At 47.5% G+C, this 18,969-nt stretch overlaps 1 protein-coding gene across 13 annotated transcripts in view; it reads left to right on the plus strand.

Annotated features, from left to right (window-relative positions):
- Nucleotides 1-295: 295 nt before the first annotated feature.
- Nucleotides 296-18,969, plus strand: part of LOC105464718 (zinc finger and SCAN domain containing 2) — a 55,913-nt gene continuing 37,239 nt past the window's right edge. For 4 of the 13 annotated variants that reach the window (XR_011626219.1, XR_011626218.1, XR_011626220.1 and 1 more), the window contains exons 1-2: nucleotides 298-434; nucleotides 3,327-3,840. Coding sequence is in view for 9 of the 13 variants with exons in the window: in XM_071100770.1 (XP_070956871.1) it covers nucleotides 3,435-3,840; nucleotides 16,456-16,604 (555 nt within the window). In the remaining 4 variants the exon portion in view is untranslated. Of the gene's footprint in view, nucleotides 488-3,326; nucleotides 3,841-3,973; nucleotides 4,071-6,679; nucleotides 7,549-16,455; nucleotides 16,629-18,148; nucleotides 18,455-18,969 lie in introns of those variants that run through there. The other 9 variants (XM_071100770.1, XM_011712753.2, XM_071100771.1 and 6 more) reach the window with 9 other exon arrangements.

An 18,969-nucleotide genomic window follows, 5' to 3' on the forward strand; every position in this document is an offset into this window, starting at 1 on the left:
ACAAATATACAGAGGCCTTAGATAAGTGAAACGGCTTGTCTCGGGTTACAGCTCTGGCCAACACAGGGGTTCTGACGGTCAGTCCGCGGATTTTCCTGCCTCTGACCCGCGGGCACTGCCCAGGCTATCAGCCCCAAACCCTGCTGCGGAGACCGCGGTCAGGTTAGCCTCCGGGCGGACTACATCTCCCACAATGCCTTGGGCCCAGCCTCCCTCCCGCCTCCCGGCTGGGTGCCGTCTCCACCAATAGAAAGGCAGAATTTCCAGGGCCGTTCTCGGCAGCCAATGAGCGGGGCGATGGGCGGGCCTCTCCCGTCCATTGTTCTCGGTGCCCCACGGGCTTGAGCTGGGGTGAATCCGGAGGGGCCGGGCCGAGCCCAGGGGCGCTTTTGCGCGCGAAGCAGCCGCTAGAGCAGGACCTGGTCTCCCGAGAGGTGAGCCGGAGAGGCAGGCCTGGAGCTGCGCGGACCCCGGGCAGTAGCCCGAGGTGAGGGAATAGCGGGCCTGGAGCCAGCTGCCGGCAGCTCTGCTGGGGGAGGGGCGTCGGGGTCGTGCTCAGTGTCCTGCGGGCCCTGCAGCCCAGAGCGCCGGCTCCGCTCCGCGAACCGTCCTGGAGGCGTCTCTCTGGCGGAGAGCTCCTTGCGTCTCCTACCGGGAAGCGCAGGCTTTGGACGGGAAGGGGCATTCGACGACATCCCGCGCAGCGTACACGTTTTACAGATGGGGAAACTGAGGTTCAGGGGGGCGTGTCGTGCCCCGAGTCAGACGGCAAATTAGCTGACCGGGCACACTTTTCCCAGGCTCCCAAGTAGGAAGAGTTCTCTTTTACCATATGCCAATGTTTCTTCTAGTCATTTGAGTAAATACACGTTGAGAGCGTGGGTTTTCCCACTAGCTTTTATTTTCTTTTTGTCCTTTTTTTTTTTTTTTTGCCTTTGTCAACCTTTCTCCCCTTTTCATTGGGGGGGGGGAGTGTTTTTTGAGTCTTTATGATGTAGTAAGGATTTTTTTTTAATTTTTTTATTTTTGAAGAGACTGGGTCTCACTCTGTTGCCCAGGTTGGGCATGAACTCCCGGCCTCCCAAAGGGCTGGCTGGAATTACAGGCGTGAGCTGCAGCTCCTGGGCTAACAATAATTTTGTATTGGTTTTATAATGTTCATTTTAAGTCGTTTGCAATTCCACTGCTCTCAGTATTTTGTAGCTGCCGTCCCGTTCTTTTTTCCTGTGAGTTCATTTATCTTTTATTTATTTATTTATTTTTTGAGACGGAGTCTCGCTCTGTCGCCCAGGCTGAGTGCAGTGGCGCCATCTCGGCTCACTGCAAGCTCCGCCTCCCGGGTTCACGCCATTCTCCTGCCTCAGCCTCCCGAGTAGCTGGGATTACGGGCATGCGCCACTACGCCCGGAGAATTTTGTGTTTTTGGTAGAGACGCGGTTTCTCCATGTTGGTAAGGCTGCTCTCGAACTCCCGACCGCAGGTAATCCGCCCACCTCAACCTCTCAAAGTGCTGGGATTACAGGCGGGAGCCACTGCGCCCAGCCGTGAGTTTATTTTTAAAGGGAATTCAGGACTTACTATGTCTATGGTTTTTCTGCCCTGCTGATTTTGTGTTTATCCATTATTTTCATATCAGAAGGATTATCTTAAATCATTAATGATTAATCTTTGTCAGTGTAATTTTTGAAATATTAAAAACATACAGCGTAATGCACAGATCTTAAATTTCACGTTTGCTGTTGTGCCACCATTGCCAAATGAAGATATTGAAAATTTCCATCATCCCAGAAGGCTCCTTTGAGCCCTTTTCCTATCATTACCACCCAAACGTAGCCATATATTATAGCACAGTTTCTTTTTTTTCTTTTCTTTTTATTTATTTGGTTTTTTGAGACAGAGCCTCGCTCTTTTGCCCAGGCTGGAGTGCAGTGGCACGATCTCGGCTCACTGCAACCTCCTCCTCCCAGGTTCAGGCAGTTCTCCTGCCTCAGCCTCCTGAGTAGCTGGGATTACAGGTGCCCACCACCATGCCTAGCTAATTTTTGTATTTTTGGTAGAGATGGGGTTTCACTATATTGGCCAGGCTGGGCTTGAACTCCTGACCTCAAGTGATCCGCCTGCCGAGGCCTCCCAAAGAGCTGGGATTACAGGCAACCGCGCCCGGCCTATAGCACAGTTTCTAATACATGCTACTATATGTATGTGTCATAGTTTATTAGCCATTCCCTGCTGCTGGATTTTTAAGGACTCAAATTTTTGGTTATTTTTTTAAGATAAAGTACTGAGGGGCTGAGGCTGGATTGGAGAGTATGGGTATGTTTTAAACTTCATACTTACAGTATGGTAATAATGCAGTTGAGATATTGCTTTTCTTCCAATGAAGCTCAAAGTGCTTTGACATCTGATCCATTGCTAATCCTTAAGATGCCCCCATAAAAACAGAAACATGAGTGTTACTATCTCTATTTATTAGGTGGTCACAGAGTTTGGTGACTAAGTTGTTTGTTAGGTCAAGGTCTCACACACACACTCCTGTGTTGCAGGAGGATGGCCCTGAGTCTGAGCCCTTTCCCCAGAGTGCTGGCAAGGGCAACCGCCAGGAGGAGGTGACCAGGGAACCACAGGGTGCACTCGGCCACCTCTGAGAGCTCTGTCGGCACTGGCTGAGGCCAGAGGTACACACCAAGGAGCAGATGTTAACCATGCTACCAAAGGAAATTCAGGCTTGACTGCAAGTCAAGTCAAGGTCCAAGTCGGAACTGACTTATGAGAGTCCTCAGTATTTCAGTCATGGGTTTTTCCCAGGGACTTTGCATTTCTGATACTCATTCTTTGGTGTTTTGGAAGGAACAATGCTGTATTTTTTGTGCTTGGGATACTTTTTTTGTTTTTGTTTTTGTTTTTGAGACGGAGTCTCACTCTGTTGCCCGGGCTGTAGTGCAGTGGCGAGATCTGTGCTCACTGCAACCTCCGCCTCCTGGGTTCAAGAGATTCTCCTGCCTCAGCCTTCCAAGTAGCAGGGACTACAGGCCCCTGCCACCACACCCGGCTAATTTTTGTATTTTTAATAGAAACGGAGTTTCACCATATCTCAGGTGATCTGCCCACCTCGGCCTCCCAAAGTGCTGGGATTACAGGCGTGCGACACCCACCGCCTTCTCTTACCACAGATGTTTTCAGGAATAAGCCATTTTTTCTTTAAGAGGAACAGGAAACGTCTGTTGGCTTGTATATGTGAGGACCACTTGGTGGTCTGACCTGGGCTTTTGTGAGTTAGATTGCTTTAAGACAGTCTACCTATAGATTATGGTTCTCTTTTTTCTCAGCGGGACTACTTGTTGATATCTGAGGAGGGAAGTGTCTTACCTGAGAGCCTGGCTGGAGAAGACTGGGGTTCAAGGCTTGAAGCCTAAGTGATTGCCCCAGGACCGTGGATGATGGCTGCAGAGATCCCGAGAGTGACCACTCCGCTGAGCCCCTTGGTCCAGGTGCCTCAAGTGGAAGATAGACAGAAGGAGGAGGTCACCACCATGATCCTGGAGGATGACTCCTGGGTGCAGGAAGCTGTGTTGCAGGAGGATGGCCCTGAGTCTGAGCCCTTTCCCCAGAGTGCTGGCAAGGGCAACTCCCAGGAGGAGGTGACCAGGGGACCACAGGGTGCACTCAGCCGCCTCCGAGAGCTCTGTCGGCGCTGGCTGAGGCCAGAGGTACACACCAAGGAGCAGATGTTAACTGTGCTACCAAAGGAAATTCAGGCTTGGCTGCAAGAGCATCGGCCTGAAAGCAGTGAGGAGGCAGCGGCCCTGGTGGAAGACTTGACCCAGACCCTTCGGGACAGTGGTGAGACGCAGAACCTCATAGGGAGAGGGCGGGAGCACCCTTCCAAGGTGGAGGAGTGCGTTGTGTCGGAGGAGGAGAAGGTGGTGTCCAAGACAGAGTGGGGGTTAGCGCCATCCCTCTGCTCTGTCTGCAGGCAGTCAGCATGTTCATCAGCCTTTTAGTGTCCTCACTGTGTGCAATGTCAGCTCCAGAACTGCGGTGTAGGAGGGGCTTAGAGCTACCTTTGCATTGTAAGCACAGTTTTTACTTCTATGTTTATTTGGAGTGGTTGGGAAGGTGGTGGAAGTTACACAGGGAGGAGATGGAGACCCCTGGCACCTTCACTTGGTTGTACAAGAAACATCCAAATAGTTCTTGCAATTAGAGAAAACAATCTGATATTTTCAACCTTTTTTTTTTTTTTTGAAACAGAGTCTCACTCTGTCGCCCAGGCTGGGGTGCAGTGGCACGATCTTGGCTTGCTGCAACCTCCGCCTTCTGGGTTCAAGCAGTTCTCCTGCCTCAGCCTCCTGAGTAGCTGGAATTACAGGCACGCGCCACCATGCCTGGCTAAGTTTGTATTTTTAGTAGAGACAGGGTTTCACCATGTTAGCCAGACTGGTCTCAAACTCCTAACCTCGTGATCCGCCCACCTTGGCCTCCTAAAGTGCTGGGATTACAGGTGTAAGCCACCCATGCTTAGCCTCAAAGTGATTATTTTTGTGAAACCAAGAGAAATGACAAGTAAACCAGCTAATAACTAGGGACTTTCTGTGGTATAAAGTAATCATAGGCTCTTAAAATCGTAATTTCAAGCGAGCTCTTTGCAATAGTTACTCTATTTTGTTCCGGTGTTACTAATAAGTATTGGGATCCTGTCTTGCCATTTAACCGCTCTGTCTCCCTCCTGGTTTTCTGTTGTAAACTGGACTCACTTGATGACCAAATATTTACTTCAGATGTACCTGTGCCTTTAGGGCTGTCTCAGGGGTCATAGGATATGGCTGCCTTTGTGTTAATGAGAACTATGGAAGTTCAGAGAAGGGAGCATGGAGAGGACAGGTCAGGTCAGAGAAGGCTTCCTGGAGGAGGTGACACCTAAGCAGGAGGTTGTAGAAGGGATTAGGGTGTGGCAGCTGAGAGGAGCTGTGTTGAGCAGAGGCTTGGAAGGGCAGAGCCAAGGTAGTTTATACCTTTGGGTAACAGCAGAACTGGCTGATGGGAGTGGCAAGTGTGTTTTTAGGAAGTGGTAGGAAGTAGAGTTTGGGGGAAGGGTGAGTGAGGGCCTGGACTGAATGTCATTGGCCTTAGCAGGTTCTTGAACTAGGGCCCCAGGGGGCATGGGAGGAAGTGGAGTTTGGCAACAGGATGTAGGTTTGATTAGGGTAGTGAGAGGCTAGGGGCAGGAGAGCAGCCAGGAAGCTCCCTTGTCATCGGGTGTGCAGTGATGGGGGTTGGCCCCAGATGGGGCACATGTGAGAAGGAACTGATAGTCACCATGGCTAGCACTTCCCAAGCTCTTTCTGCAAGTCAGGACATATGCTTAGCATCTAATATGGAAAACTCATGTAATCTTCACCACCCTGGAAGATAAGCAGGATTATCATCACCAGAGATCCCTTAAGATCATATGCCTTTGTACCAGGCAGAACCAAGATTTGAACTTACATGTCTGAGGACATGGCCCATGTTTTTAAGCGCTGTCACATGTATGATTCTAAGAGACACTTCCTAGTGGGTGTTGGAAGTTGGGGATGCAGATGGAATTAAGACAGTGACTAACTCCAGAGCATCTGGCCTGGAGGATTCAGAGGACTGGAAAGAGAAGAGAAGGAAACTGAAGGGGTTTGGGGCAAACTATCACAACCTCCAGGGACTGGGAGAATGAGTAGAGCTGTCCTGTGGAGAAAGGGACTGATGCTGAAGGTCTGCAGTGACCCAACCCTGCCCTGGGCACCTTCATGTCTGTCTCACTAAGAATCCTGTGAGTGGCTGGTGTTGTCATTTCACAGACAGGAAAATGCAAGTTCAGGAAGCTCACTCACATGCCTGTTAAATGGTGGAGCCAGGATTCAAACCCAGACCTGTCTCTTTCTGCATAGAGATCTCAGTTTTACTTGAAGCAAAGTGCTTGATTTTCTTTGGCCCTGAAAAAATAACTTTGAATTTTATTCCTCCTATTAAAATAAGCAAACCTGTCTTCCTACTTTACAGCTGTCTTTGCTTCCCTTCTGGTGGAGGTGACCAGTTTGAACTTTGGATCTGCAGTCAGATACTGTGGAGGAGAGAGTGGCGGAGGGCTGAGGAGAGGCCTCAGGTTGTTATTTGGTTGGGGAGGCACAGAGCAGAGGTTCAGGTCTCAGCAGGTGTCAGAGGTGATTACAGCCCTTCCCATCCAGCTTGTGGCAGGGCCTCTGCCTTTCATCTTTCACTGGGCACCTGAGATGGGAACCAATGGGGACCATCCCAGACGCGTGAGTTTGTCTGTCCCCGACTTCTGCCTCTGAGATTGTCTTTGTTGGTCTTTGTTTAACAAATGCCCCTGCTTCCTCATGATTGCTCACAGGAGTCCCTGCATTTGTCTTCATCCCTTCTCAAACATTTACTCGACATACGGCTGCGTGACCTCTATTCTGTTTGTCCTGCTTGGGACCTTTGGACACATTCACCCAGCACAGGACATTTCCAGGCCTGGTTAGTCAGCGGTGGTTTAATGTTTTTCTAACAGGAACCTCTGGGCACTCACGATTCAAGTACCTTCTAATTCTAATGAAGATCAGACCTATGTTAATAGATTAAGAGGCAGAGCTTATGTCTCTCTGTGACTGTTTCCTGAGGACATTTTACTCTCTATACCCAGCCCTAATCCAGATGCATGGAGTTTCTCACCTGAATTCTTGGAGCAGCTGCCAAACTGAACCTGTCTTCAGCTTCTGCCACTTCATCGCAGCTCTTCCACTCCTACCAGAGTGATGGGGCACTCCTGCATAAAAACCTTCATGCACTTCCCAGCTTGGAATCCGTGACTCTGTGGGACCTGGCCCAGACCCCCGCTGCAGCCTGCTCCCACCTCTGACCCTCCATGCTCTACCCCCACTCCATTCAGATCTTGCTCTTTCTTGAACACAGCCTGTGCTTTTTTTTGAGACAGGGTCTTGCTCCGTCCCCCAGGCTGGAGTGCAGTGGTACCATCTGGGCTCACCGCAACCTACGCCTCCTGGGTTCAAGTGATTCTCCTGCCTCAGCCTCCCGAGTAACTGGGATTACAGGTGCCCACTACCATGCCTGGCTAATTTTTGTGTTTTTAGTAGAGACAGGGTTTCACCACATTGGCCAGACTGGTCTTGAACTCCTGACCTCAGGTGATCTGCCCACCTCGGCTTCCCAAAGTGCTGGGATTACAGGCGTGAGCCACCGCGCCTGGCCCTTGCTCCTAGATTTTTGGCTTGGAATAGCCTTGTCCCATCTCTGTGTGATAAAATCCCAGTTATTCTTTGAGTGCCCACCCGTGGAGACCCTCTTCATTAAAGCTGTTCTTAAACCCTGTCCCTTTTCCCTATCCCCAGTTCCACACACCTAGGAGCACCTCTAATCACCTCTGCTAGAAGTCATCTCCCCCAGAACATTCAGATTTTCTCTCTTGGCTTTTTATCATAGCTCACCTTGTTTTCTGTTTATATGAATATTTGTCTTATTTCTTCTAGGAACCTATAAAATCCTAGAAGACAAGGAACCTGTCTTTTTAAAATTTAATTTAATTTTATTTTTTGAGATGTCGCTCGTCACCCAGGCTGTAGTGCAGTGGCATGATCTTGGCTCACTGCAAGCTCCGCCTCCCAGGTTAAGGCCATTCTCCTGCCTCAGCCTGCTGAGTAGCTGGGACTGCAGGTGCCTGCCACCATGCCCAGCTAATTTTTTGTATTTTCTTTTTAGTAGAGACGGGGTTTCACCGTGTTAGCCAGGGTGGTTTCGATCTCCTGACCTCGTGATCCGCCCACCTGGGCCTTCCAAAGTGCTGGGATTACAGGCGTGAGACACCGCGCCCAGCCAGAATCTGTCTTTTTCCTTTCTCTTTAATTCCCCCTCTTCCCTCTCTTCCACCCTACTTCCTCTTCCTTTCCCTCTCCCTTCAATATCATGAACCTCTGAGCCCCACCCTAGAACTCCTGAATCAGACACTTTGAGGGTGGCTGGGCCCGATGGCTCATGGCTGTAATCCCATGTCTTTGTGAGGCCGAGGCGGGTGGATCACTCAAGGCCAGGAGTTTGAGACCAGCCTGGCCAACAAAGTGAAGCACCATCTCTACTAAAAATACAAAAAAATCAGCCAGGCAGTGGCGTTTGCCTGTAATCCCAGCTACTTGGGAGGCTGAGGCAGGAGGATCACTTGAACCTGGGAGGTGGAGGTTGTAGTGAGCTGAGATCGCGCCATTGCATTCCAGCCTGGGTGACAGCAAGATTCTGTCTCAAAAAAAAAAAAAAAAAGGAAACTTTAAGGGTGATGCCCAGCACCCCTCTAAGTGATCCCAATTCAGACTCCAGTTTGAGAACCTCTGCACTAGACCTCTGGTTCTCAAACTCAGCCGCACATTAGAATTACCTGGGGGCCTGGAGCCTACTCCAGGGATTCTGATTTTCTGATTTAATTGGTAATGGGTATGGCCTAGGCAAGGGAGTTTTGAAAGTGCCCCATGTGGTTCTATTATGCAGCAAAGTGTAAAGACCACTGCCATAGAGCTTTGTTCCTCAGGGGGTGGTCAGTGGGCCAGCAGCATCAGCTCACCTGGGAGTTTGTTAGACATAAGGACTGTCAATCTCACCTAGCCCTGCTGAAGCAAATTTGCATTTGACATGATCTCCAGGTGATTCCTATGCTCTTTAAAGTTTGAAAAGCATTAATGACCCAGGAGAGGAATAGAGGTTGTTAACTTCAAGCCTTCTCTTGTCCAACAATTGAGTGAAAGAGTCACAGCTGACCTCTCCAGCCATCCTCAGCATCATCTGGCTTTCAGCCATCAGAGGCAACAGGTGATTTGTTTTGAGCTTGCTGCCCCAGCGAAATGCTCCCTTAATGACCACAAATGAACACACACATTCATTTGTCTCAGCCAGAAAGGGAGTGGAGAGTGTTAGAGCTTATGTCTTTCTAAAGCTACAATTTTTAGTTTCAAAACAAAATTACTTTAATATATGTATGAGAGAGACAAAGTCTTACTCTGTCAACCCAGGCTGGAGTGCACTGGTGTGATCATAGCTCACTATAACCTTGAACTCTTGACCTCAGGTGATACTCCTATTTCAGCCACCCAAAGCACTGCGATTACAGGAATGAGCCACTGTGCCCAGCCCAAAAATTACTTTTAATTTACTCAAATATTTGAAAAGTATACCAGATAGAACTCTTAGGGAGAAGTAACGTTATAACTATGAAATGTTTGGCACTCATTTATTTCACCAGATAACAGTCCATTGGTGTTTTTATCAGCAGTTAGTCTTTCAAGCAGCCAGAGTTCAGGGGGAACAATGCTCCCAGTCCCTCAGGGACGTTCAGGTTTCCGCTGGGCTTGCCAGGGCAGCGCTCTAATGCAGAGAGCCCCATTGAGAATGGAGCTAGGCATACCCTATGTCGGAACCACTTCTCTCTTTTAGACCAGTGTCTGAGACACAGGGGTAGGTCACAATCAGGCAGGAAGGGGCTGGAGAAGAATTTTGAGCCAAACACAAACCAGAGCACCAAAGATTGTGACCAGTTTATTTCGTTGTTATAAATAAACTACAGCAAATTCAGGTCCATCCCCTATTGACATGAGTCTTCCCCATGTTCATGCTGGTATGCTCTCTGGTGGGGGAGAGAAAGAGGAGGCCTGTGGCCAGGCGAGGACACGCAGGGCTCTGTGAATGGCCATGGGAATTTGTGCTTTGCATGTGAGGCCAGAGCACACGTGGCAAGTGCAAGAAATACAAGGACCATTGGATTAGATCGAGCTACGGTGGCGGCTTTTGTCCAGTGACAGATAAGGGGAGAGGTCCTGTGGCCCTTCAGGAACTGTTCCAGTGAATGATTTTTGGACAGTGGTCAAACCATTTTGAAAAAACTAAAATTGAATACCTACTTCGCAGCTTACAAAGAAATAGATCCCTCCTTTGCAAGTTACACAAAAATAGATCCCAGATGGATTATAGATCTGTACTAGAGAGGATCTGAAATGGCATGTAAGAGAATATTTTTGTAATCTTAGCATGTGGGAAGGACTTCCATGTTTGTTTGACAGGAACCTCTAGGCACTCACAATTCACCTATGAAGTGTGAATAAGCAGTACAGAAATACAGAAATCATCAAAGCTGGATTAGAGAAGTCTTTCTTTTTTTTTTTTTTTTTTTTTTTTGAGACGGAGTCTCACCCTGTCGCCCAGGCTGGAGTGCAGTGGCGCCATCTCGGCTCACTGCAAGCTCTGCCTCCCGGGTTCAAGTGATTCTCCTGCCTCAGCCTCCCGAGTAGCCAGGACTACAGACGCCCACCACCTCTCCTGGCTAATTTTTGTATTTTTAGTGGAGATGGGGTTTCACCATGTTGGTCATGCTGGTCTTGATCTCTCGAACTCAGGTGATCCGCCCGCCTCTGCCTCCCAAAGTGCAGGAATTACAGGGAGTGAGCCACTGCACCCAGCCAAAACAGAAGTGTTTCATATAAAACATGATACTGTGAATCAAGTTAAAAGACAGCATACACATTAGGAGGAAATATTTGCATCCGACTCTGTAATGTAGCAGATCATGAGTCAAAATCCTTGCTCTACAAGAGCCTCTGCAAATTCTTAAGTCAACCGAGTAGAATAAAAGGTAAAAGATGTAAAGAAGCAATTTAGAAATAAAGAATTAAGAATTATGAAAATATGTTCTGGCCGGGCACAGTGGCTCACACCTGTTATCCCAGCACTTTGGGAGGCCAAGGTGGGCAGATCACGAGGTCAGGAGTTTGAGACTAGCCTGATGATCATGGTGAAATCTCGTCTCTACTAAAAATACAGAAATTAGCTGGGCGTGGTGTCGGGCGCCTGTAATCCCAGCTACTCAGGAGGCTGAGGCAGGAGAATCGCTTGAACCCAGGAGGCAGAGGTTGTAGTGAGCGGAGATCGTACCACTACACTTCAGCCTGGGTGACAGAGCGAGACTCCATCTCAAAAAAAAAAAAAAAGAAAAGAAAATATGCTCTGTCTTATGAATTATCAGGGAAAATACCTATTACAGCAAGATACTATTAGATACTATTATTGTGCCTAGCAGACCATCAGATTTAAGAGTGTTTCTAGGCCAGGCATGATGGCTCACGCCTGCAATCATAGCACTTTGGGAGGCCAAGGGCGGTGGATCACCTGATGTCAGGAGTTCAAGACTAGCCTGATGATCATGGTGAAACCCCATCTCTACTAAAAATACAAAAATTAGCTGGGCATGGTGGCATGTGCCTGTAGTCCCAGTTACTCAGGAGGCTGAGGCAGAGAATCTGTTGACCTGGGAGGCGGAGGTTGCAGTGAGCAGAGGTCACACCACTGTACTCCATCCTGGGCAACACAGTGAGACTCTGCCTCAAAAAAAAAAAAAAGTTGGGGTCTCACTCTGTTGCTCAAGCTGGTCTTAAATTCCTGGCCTCTGCCTCGGCCTCCCAAAGTGCTGGGATCACAGGCATGAGCCAACAGGTTTAACACATATATTATATTTTATTATTTTAACCATTTTTAGAATACAGGTCAGTAGCGTTAAGTACATTCACATTGTTGTGCAATCATCACTGGTATCCATCTACAGAACTTTTTCCTCTCAAGCTGAAACTCTGTGTCCATTAAACAATATTCTCCTTTCCCCCCTCCCTCAACCCCTGGCAACAACTATTCCACTTTCTCTGTGATTTTGATGACTCTAGATACCTCGTATAAGAGGTGTGTTCTTTTGTGTCTGGCTTTTTTCACCTAGTATAATGTCCTCAAGGTTGAGGCCAACCCATGTTGGAGCATGGGTCAGAATTTCATTCCTTTTCAAAGCTGAATAATATTTCACTGTATGTATATACTGTATTTATTCACCTGTTGATGGACATTTGGGTTGTTTCCACCTTTTGGCTGTTGTGAATAATTCCTGAACATGATACACAAATATCTGTTCTAGTCTGGGCTTTCAGTTTTGGGCGGTTATATACCTAGAATTAAAATTGCTGGATTAGGCCAGGTATGGTAGCTCACGCCTGTAATCCTAGCACTTTGGGAGGCCAAGGTGCAGGGATCACCTGAGGTCAGGAGTTCGAGACCTGCCTAGCCAACATGGTGAAACCCTGTCTGCTAAAAACACAAAAATTAGGCGGGCTTGGTAGGAGGTGCCTGTAATCCCAGCTACTCCAGAGGCTGAGGGAGGAGAATCGCTTGAACCTGGGGAGGCGGAGGTTGCAGTGAGCCAGGATTGTGCCACTGCACTCCAGCCTGGGTGACAAAGCGAGATCTTGTCTCAAAAAAAAAATAAAAAAAGAAAGAAAGACTGTTCTTACCTATATCTTTAATGCCTAACTGATTTCTGAGTTTTGGAAGGCTGAGGTAGGAGGTGAGAGGATTGCTTGAGCCTGGGAGTTCAAGGCAAGCCTGGGCGACATAGTGAGACCCCATCTCTTTTTTTTTTTTTTTTTTTTTTTTTTTTTTTGAGACAGAGTCTCGCTCTGTCGCCCAGGCTGGAGTGCAGTAGCCAGATCTCAGCTCACTGCAAGCTCCGCCTCCCAGGTTTACGCCATTCTCCTGCCTCAGCCTCCCGAGTAGCTGGGACTACAGGCACCCGCCACCTCGCCCAGCTAGTTTTTAGTAGAGACAGAGTTTCATCAGGTTAGGCAGGATGGTCTCGATCTCCTGACCTCGTGATCCTCCCGTCTCGGCCTCCCAAAGTGCTGGGATTACAGGCTTGAGCCACCACGCCCGGCCAAGACCCCATCTCTTAAGAAAAATTTAGCCAGGTGCAGTGGCTCACACCTGTAATCCCAACACTTTGGGAGGCAGAGGTGGGCAGATCACGAGGTCAGGAGTTCGAGACCAGTCTGGCCAACATGGTGAAACCCCGTCTCTACTAAAAATACTAAAAAAAAAATTACCCAGGCTTGTGGTGGTGTCCACCTGTAATCCCAGCTACTGGGGAGGCTAAGTTAGGAGAATCGCTTGAACCCAGGAGACAGAGATCACGCCACTGCACTCCAGCCTGGGCGACAGAGCAAGACTCCATCTCAAAAAAAAAAAAAATTTTTTTTTAAATTAGCCAGGCATGGTGGCACACATCTATAGTCCTAACTACTTGGGGGCTAAGGTGGGAGGATCACTTGAGCCTGGGAGGTCAAGACTTAAGTAAGCCGAGATCCCACCACACTCCAGCCTGGGAAACAGTGAGATACTGTCTCAAAAAAACAACAACAGGCCAGTTGTGGTGGCTTATATTGTCATCCCAGCACTTTGGGAGACTGAGGCGGGCAGATCACCTGAGGTCAGGAGTTCAAGACCAACCTGGCCAACACGATGAAACCCCATCTCTACTAAAGATACAAAAATTAGCTGGGAGTGATGGCGGGTGCCTGTAATCCCAGCTACTCAGGAGGCCGAGGCAGGAGAATCGCTTGATCCTCGGAGGCGGAGGTTGCTAAGATCGTGCCACTACACTCCAGCCTAGGCGACAGAGCGATACTCTGTCTCAAAAAACACAAAACACAAAACAAAACAGAAAACAACAACAAAAAAGTGGATGTCTGGGCCATCCAGCCTCTTACTCGCAAGCCTGCTTCCTCAGAAGCCGCCTCCCTGCATCTAGTCATATCCACAGAATGTGCTCCTCTTGGTATCCTGAGTAGCCGAAGCCATTTCTACCAGTAAATTTTTTTTTTAAAAATTCCCAGCTGCCACCATCTCCTCTCATCTCCATTCACAACATGGTAAGAATATCATTTTTGTATCTGACCAAAACCAGTTTCTGAGTTTTCATTTTCTTAATTGGCCGCCAATAAACAAAGGAGGGACTCGCCTGCCCTTGAACGTGCTCTGCTGTGTGCTCTGCATCTCATAGGGGCCAACCTTTCTCAGGGAGCCTGGAGGGGGCCAGGGATCCCTTATTCTTCCCAGCTCAGTGACTTTTTCCCATTTTGGAGGCCCTTGTCAGGCAGATCACCTGAAGGGCCACTCTTTTCTGTCCTGTAGAATGGCTCCTGTGTCTCTCTGTTCTCAGAGGGCAACTTGCGAAGAACTGCCAACCCTCCTTTGGTCTTTGCTGGATAGCAGCAGTCTTTGTAAAGATAGGACTCGTCTTTGAGCAGTCCAGTGAAGGGGTTATTGGGCCTGGATTCTACTTAGAGTGACCTCTGTAGTGAGGTTTATCATATTTATGTTATACAGCAGCATAGAAATGACATTCTAAGGGCCAGGCGCAGTGGCTCATGCCTGTAATCCCAGCACTTTGGGAGGCCGAGGCAGGTTTATCACAAGGTCAGGAGATTGAGACCATCCTGGCTAACACAGTGAAACCCCGTCTCTACTAAAAATACCAAAAATTAGCTGGACTTGGTGGCGGGCGCCTGTAGTCCCAGCTGCTCGGGAGGCGGAGGCAGGAGAATGACGTGAACCCCGAAGGCGGAGCTTGCAGTGAGCCGAGATCGTGCCGCTGTACTCTAGCCTGGGCGACAGAGTGAGACTCCATCTCAAAAAAAAAAAAAAAAAAAGTAATGACATTCTAACCAAAATTGGGGTTGGGAGGAATAAGGTGGTTTTATAGGATATGTTCTTTGATCGTCTTGTTTGTAATACCTGGGAGTTCAAAGACTTGACATTTAAAACAAGATAGCCCCACAAATTAAGTATCATACTTAGAGGCTGCCAGATTTTAAAGAAATGTTTTCGTATGTTCATCTAATAGTTTGATGCTGCTATTTGGGTTTTTTGTTTTTTGTTTTAACATTTAAGTCTTAGATCCATTTGGGATTTGTCCATTTCTAGGTCCAGCTTGAATTTTTCCATTTGAATTGAATTTTTCCAGTTTTCCCTAACTAGTTCTTCCAGCATCATTTATTGTATGTTGTATATTTTCTCCATGGATTTAAGAGGCCAACTGTATTGTATGCTAAATTTTCATAGTCATTATACAGATTCTCTTTTCTGTTCTCCTATTCTGTCTATTCATGTGCCACTTGTATTAAATTCTGAATTTACATATCTATTGAATCGATTTCTGGAGCTTTTATTTTGTTTATTTGGTCTGATTGTTTATTAATGTTTTAATTACTGAGATTTCATAATGTTTTTGTTTTTGTTTTTGAGACGGAGTCTTGCTCTATTGCCCAGGCTGAAATGCAGTGGCACGATGTCAGCTCACTGCAACATCTGCCTCCAGGGTTCAAGCGATTCTTCTGCCTCAGCCTCCCGGGTAGGTGGGATTACAGGCGCCTACCACCACACCCAGCTAATTTTTGTATGGTGTTTCACCGTGTTGGCCAGGGTAGTCTAGAACTCCTGACCTCAGGTGATTCAGCTTCCAAAAGTGCTGGGATTACAGGCATGAGCCACTGCACCCAGCAGAGATTTCGTAATGTTTTAACATCTGACAGAGATAATCCCTCTCCCATCCAGTTTTAGTCAATAATCTTATCTTTTTTTTTTTTTTTTTTTTTGAGATAGAGTCTCACTCTGTCACCCAGGCTGGAGTGCAGTGGCACGATCTCTGCTCACTGCAGCCTCCACCTCCTGGGTTCAACGATTCAATGATTCTCCTGCCTTAGCCTCCCAGGTTGCTAGGATTACAGGCGTGTGCCACCGTGCCCAGCTCATTTTTGTATTTTTAGTAGAGATGGGGTTTCACCATGATGTTGGCCAGGCTGGTCTCAAACTCCTGACCTTGTGATCTGCCCACCTTTGCCTCCCAAAGTGCTGAGATTACAGGTGTGAGCCACTGCTCCCGGCCTCTATTTTTTTTTTCTTCCAGAGACAGAGTCTCACTCTGTCACCCAGGCTGGAGTGCAGTGGCGTGATCATAGCTTACTGTAACCTCAAACTCCTGGCCTCAAGCAATCCTCCCACCTCAGGCTCCTGAGTAGCTGGGACTACAGGCATGTGCCAGCACACCTGGCTAATTTTGTTATTTTTTGTAGAGATGAAGTCTTGCTGTGTTGCTCAGGCTGGTCTTGAACTCCTGGCCTCAAGCAATCCTCTCACCTCAGCCACCCAAAGTGCTGGGGTTGTAGGCAATAATCTTATCTTTCTTAATGTTTATTTTTGCAAACCTCTACTTCAGCTGCATGCTTTACCAATTTTAAATGTGAATTCTTTGAATTCCCAGGTTATTACAGATGAGGCAATCAACGAACATATCCTATAAACCACCTTATTTCTCCCAACCCCAGTTTTGGTTAGAATGTCATTTCTACACTGCCATATAACATTTACAAGCTCTGTAATCACCCTAATTGCCATTGTAGTTTTAGTCTTCATTCTAAAGTTAAATTCATTAGGTGTTCACCCCCCTAACAGTCCATGAATTTGTGTATGTTCAAAGCTGTTTGCCTATAGGTTTATACTTGAAGGACAGTTTTGTTGAATATAGATAAATCTTTTTTTTTTTTTTTCCTGAGATAGAGTTGCCCAGGCTGGAGTGCAGTGGTGTGATCTCAGCTCACTACAACCTCCGCCTCCTGGGTTCAAGCAATTCTCCTGCCTCAGCCTCTCGAGTAGCTGGGATTACAGGCACGTGCCACCACACCCAGCCTGAATATAGAGAAATCTGAAACCAGCTGATTTTCTTTCCCCTTGTAAGTGATTTGATCCTTTTGCTGTTGTCCGCCGGTCTCACTGTTAGCCACCCCGCGTTAGTTTTTGTTGGCCCATGGTATCGCTTTCACAGGTTCTTATATCCTTATAGGTTATATATTTAAATATTAGTCCTTTTTTTTTTTTTTTTTTTTTTTTTTTTTTTGAGATGGAGTCGCGCTTTGTCGCCCAGGCTGGAGTGCAGTGCTGCGATCTTAGCTCACTGCAACCTCCGCCTCCCGGGTTCAAGTGATTCTCCTGCCTCAGCCTCCTGGGTAGCTGGGACTACAAGTGTCTGCCACCACACCCAGCCAATTTTTGAATTTTTTTTGTAGAGACGGGATTTCACCATATTGGCCAGGCTAGTTGCAAACTCCTGACCTTGTGATCCGCCCGCCTCAGCCTCCCAAAGTCCTGGGATTACAGGCGTGAGCCACCACGCCTTGCCTTTAAGTATTAGTTCTATTGAGTTTTCTTTTTTGAGAACTCCAGTTGTTTACTGATTCTCCTTTTGCCTAACTTCTCTTTCTATCTTTTTGTTTAAGATAGGGTCTCACTGTGTCACCTAGGCTGGAGTCCAGTGGTGCAAACATGGCTCACTGCAGCCTCTGCCTCCTGGCCTCAAGCAATAGTCCTGCCTTGGCCTCTTAAGTAGCTGGGTCTACAAGTGTGTGCAGCCACACCTGGCTAATTTTTGTATTTTTTGTAGAGATGGGGTTTTGCCATGTTTCCCAAGCTGTCCCAAACTGCTGGGCTCAAGCGATCCACCTGTCTTGGCCTCCCAAAGTGCTGGGATTACAGACCTGAGCCAACGCGCCCGGCCCTCTATCATTCTTTTTAATCCTTTTAACCTATTCCTTTGTTTCCATTTCCTGTCATTGCTTTCTCATTTTGGTCCTCTTTTTCCCATTCTCTGCTTTCCAAGATGCCTATTCCCATTGTGCTCCTTTTCCTGTTGTCTTCATTTCTCTGTGTGATTTTCCCTCCTTTCCTGAGTTCTTCTAGTGTACATTTCATGTCTTTCTGTTGTCTCACCATCCCTTCTTCAAGCTCTACTCTGTGGTATTCCTTTATAAAGGCAGTTGCCTCATTTAATTATTTTTATGGATGGAAATGATCACTTTTCTCAGTAATAGTAATTCCTCGGGCCAGGCGCAGTGGCTCAAGCCTGTAATCCCAACACTTTGGGAGGCCGAGTCAGTTGGATCACTTGAGGTCAGGAGTTTGAGACCAGCCTGGCCAGCGTGGCAAAATTCCATCTGTATTAAAAATACAAAAACAATGAGCCGGGGGCGGGGGGGAGGTGGTGGTGTGCACCTGTAATTCTAGCTACTCAGGAGGCTGAGGGAGGAGAATCGCTTGAACCTGGGAGGCAGAGGTTGCAGTGAGCTGAGATTGTGCCACTGCACTCCAGCCTGGGTGACAGAGTGAGACTTCATCTTAAATAAATAAATAAATAAATAAATAAATACTGTGGATTAATGTGTGTGGGTCAAAGGCTCTTTCCTTCTCTGCTTTCCAGAAACAGCTTCCTGCATACATGGCTGCCCTGTGTGATTCCGGTTGCAGCCTCACCTCCTTTGCCTCTCTGAACCAAAGAAGCCTGCCCTACTTACCCCAGTTGCCAAACACAGGAAGTGATTTTCTGCCTGAGCTTTCTGAAATCTGCTCCCTCCCAACCCAGGGCTTTCCATGCCTATTCATTGCACTTCCTTCCTCATTGCTTCTACCCAGTCTGCTGTTTTGGGAAGCCCTGACATGTATTTTGGTGTCTGCAAATTTTATCTTCTGATCTCACTGAAAATAAAATTGGAGTTTTACTTGTTTTCCTTGTTGCTTCCGAGATCATTCGAGAGCTCACCAGTTCTGATTTTAAAACAGCAAAAACAGCCTTATTAGCTAATGTTACCTATTCAATTAGTAAAATCACCCAAAAAAAAAATGTTTTTGGGCATGTTAGTTTGCTAAAAATAAATCAGGGCCTTGGCCTGCAGGTTCTTCTAGAGGAGAGATGATAGCAGGGCTCTATGCTCAAAACTTGCCAAAAAACTGTCTTCGGGCCAGACATGGTGGCTCACACCTGTAATCCTAGCACTTTGGGAGGCTGAGGTGGGCGAATCACCTGAGGTGGGAGTTCAAGACCTGCCTGACCAACATGGAGAAACCCTGTCTCTACTAAAAATACAAAATTAGCCAGGCGTGATGGCACATGCCTGTAATCCCAGCTACTTGGGAGGCTAAAGCAGGTGAATCGCTTGAACTAGGGAAGCAGAGGTTGCAGTGTGCCGAGATCGCACCCCTGCACTCCAGTCTGGGCAACAAGAGCAAAACTCTGTCTCAAAA

The sequence above is a fragment of the Macaca nemestrina genome, chromosome 7, assembly GCF_043159975.1.
Source record: "Macaca nemestrina isolate mMacNem1 chromosome 7, mMacNem.hap1, whole genome shotgun sequence".
Classification (NCBI taxonomy): domain Eukaryota; kingdom Metazoa; phylum Chordata; class Mammalia; order Primates; family Cercopithecidae; genus Macaca; species Macaca nemestrina.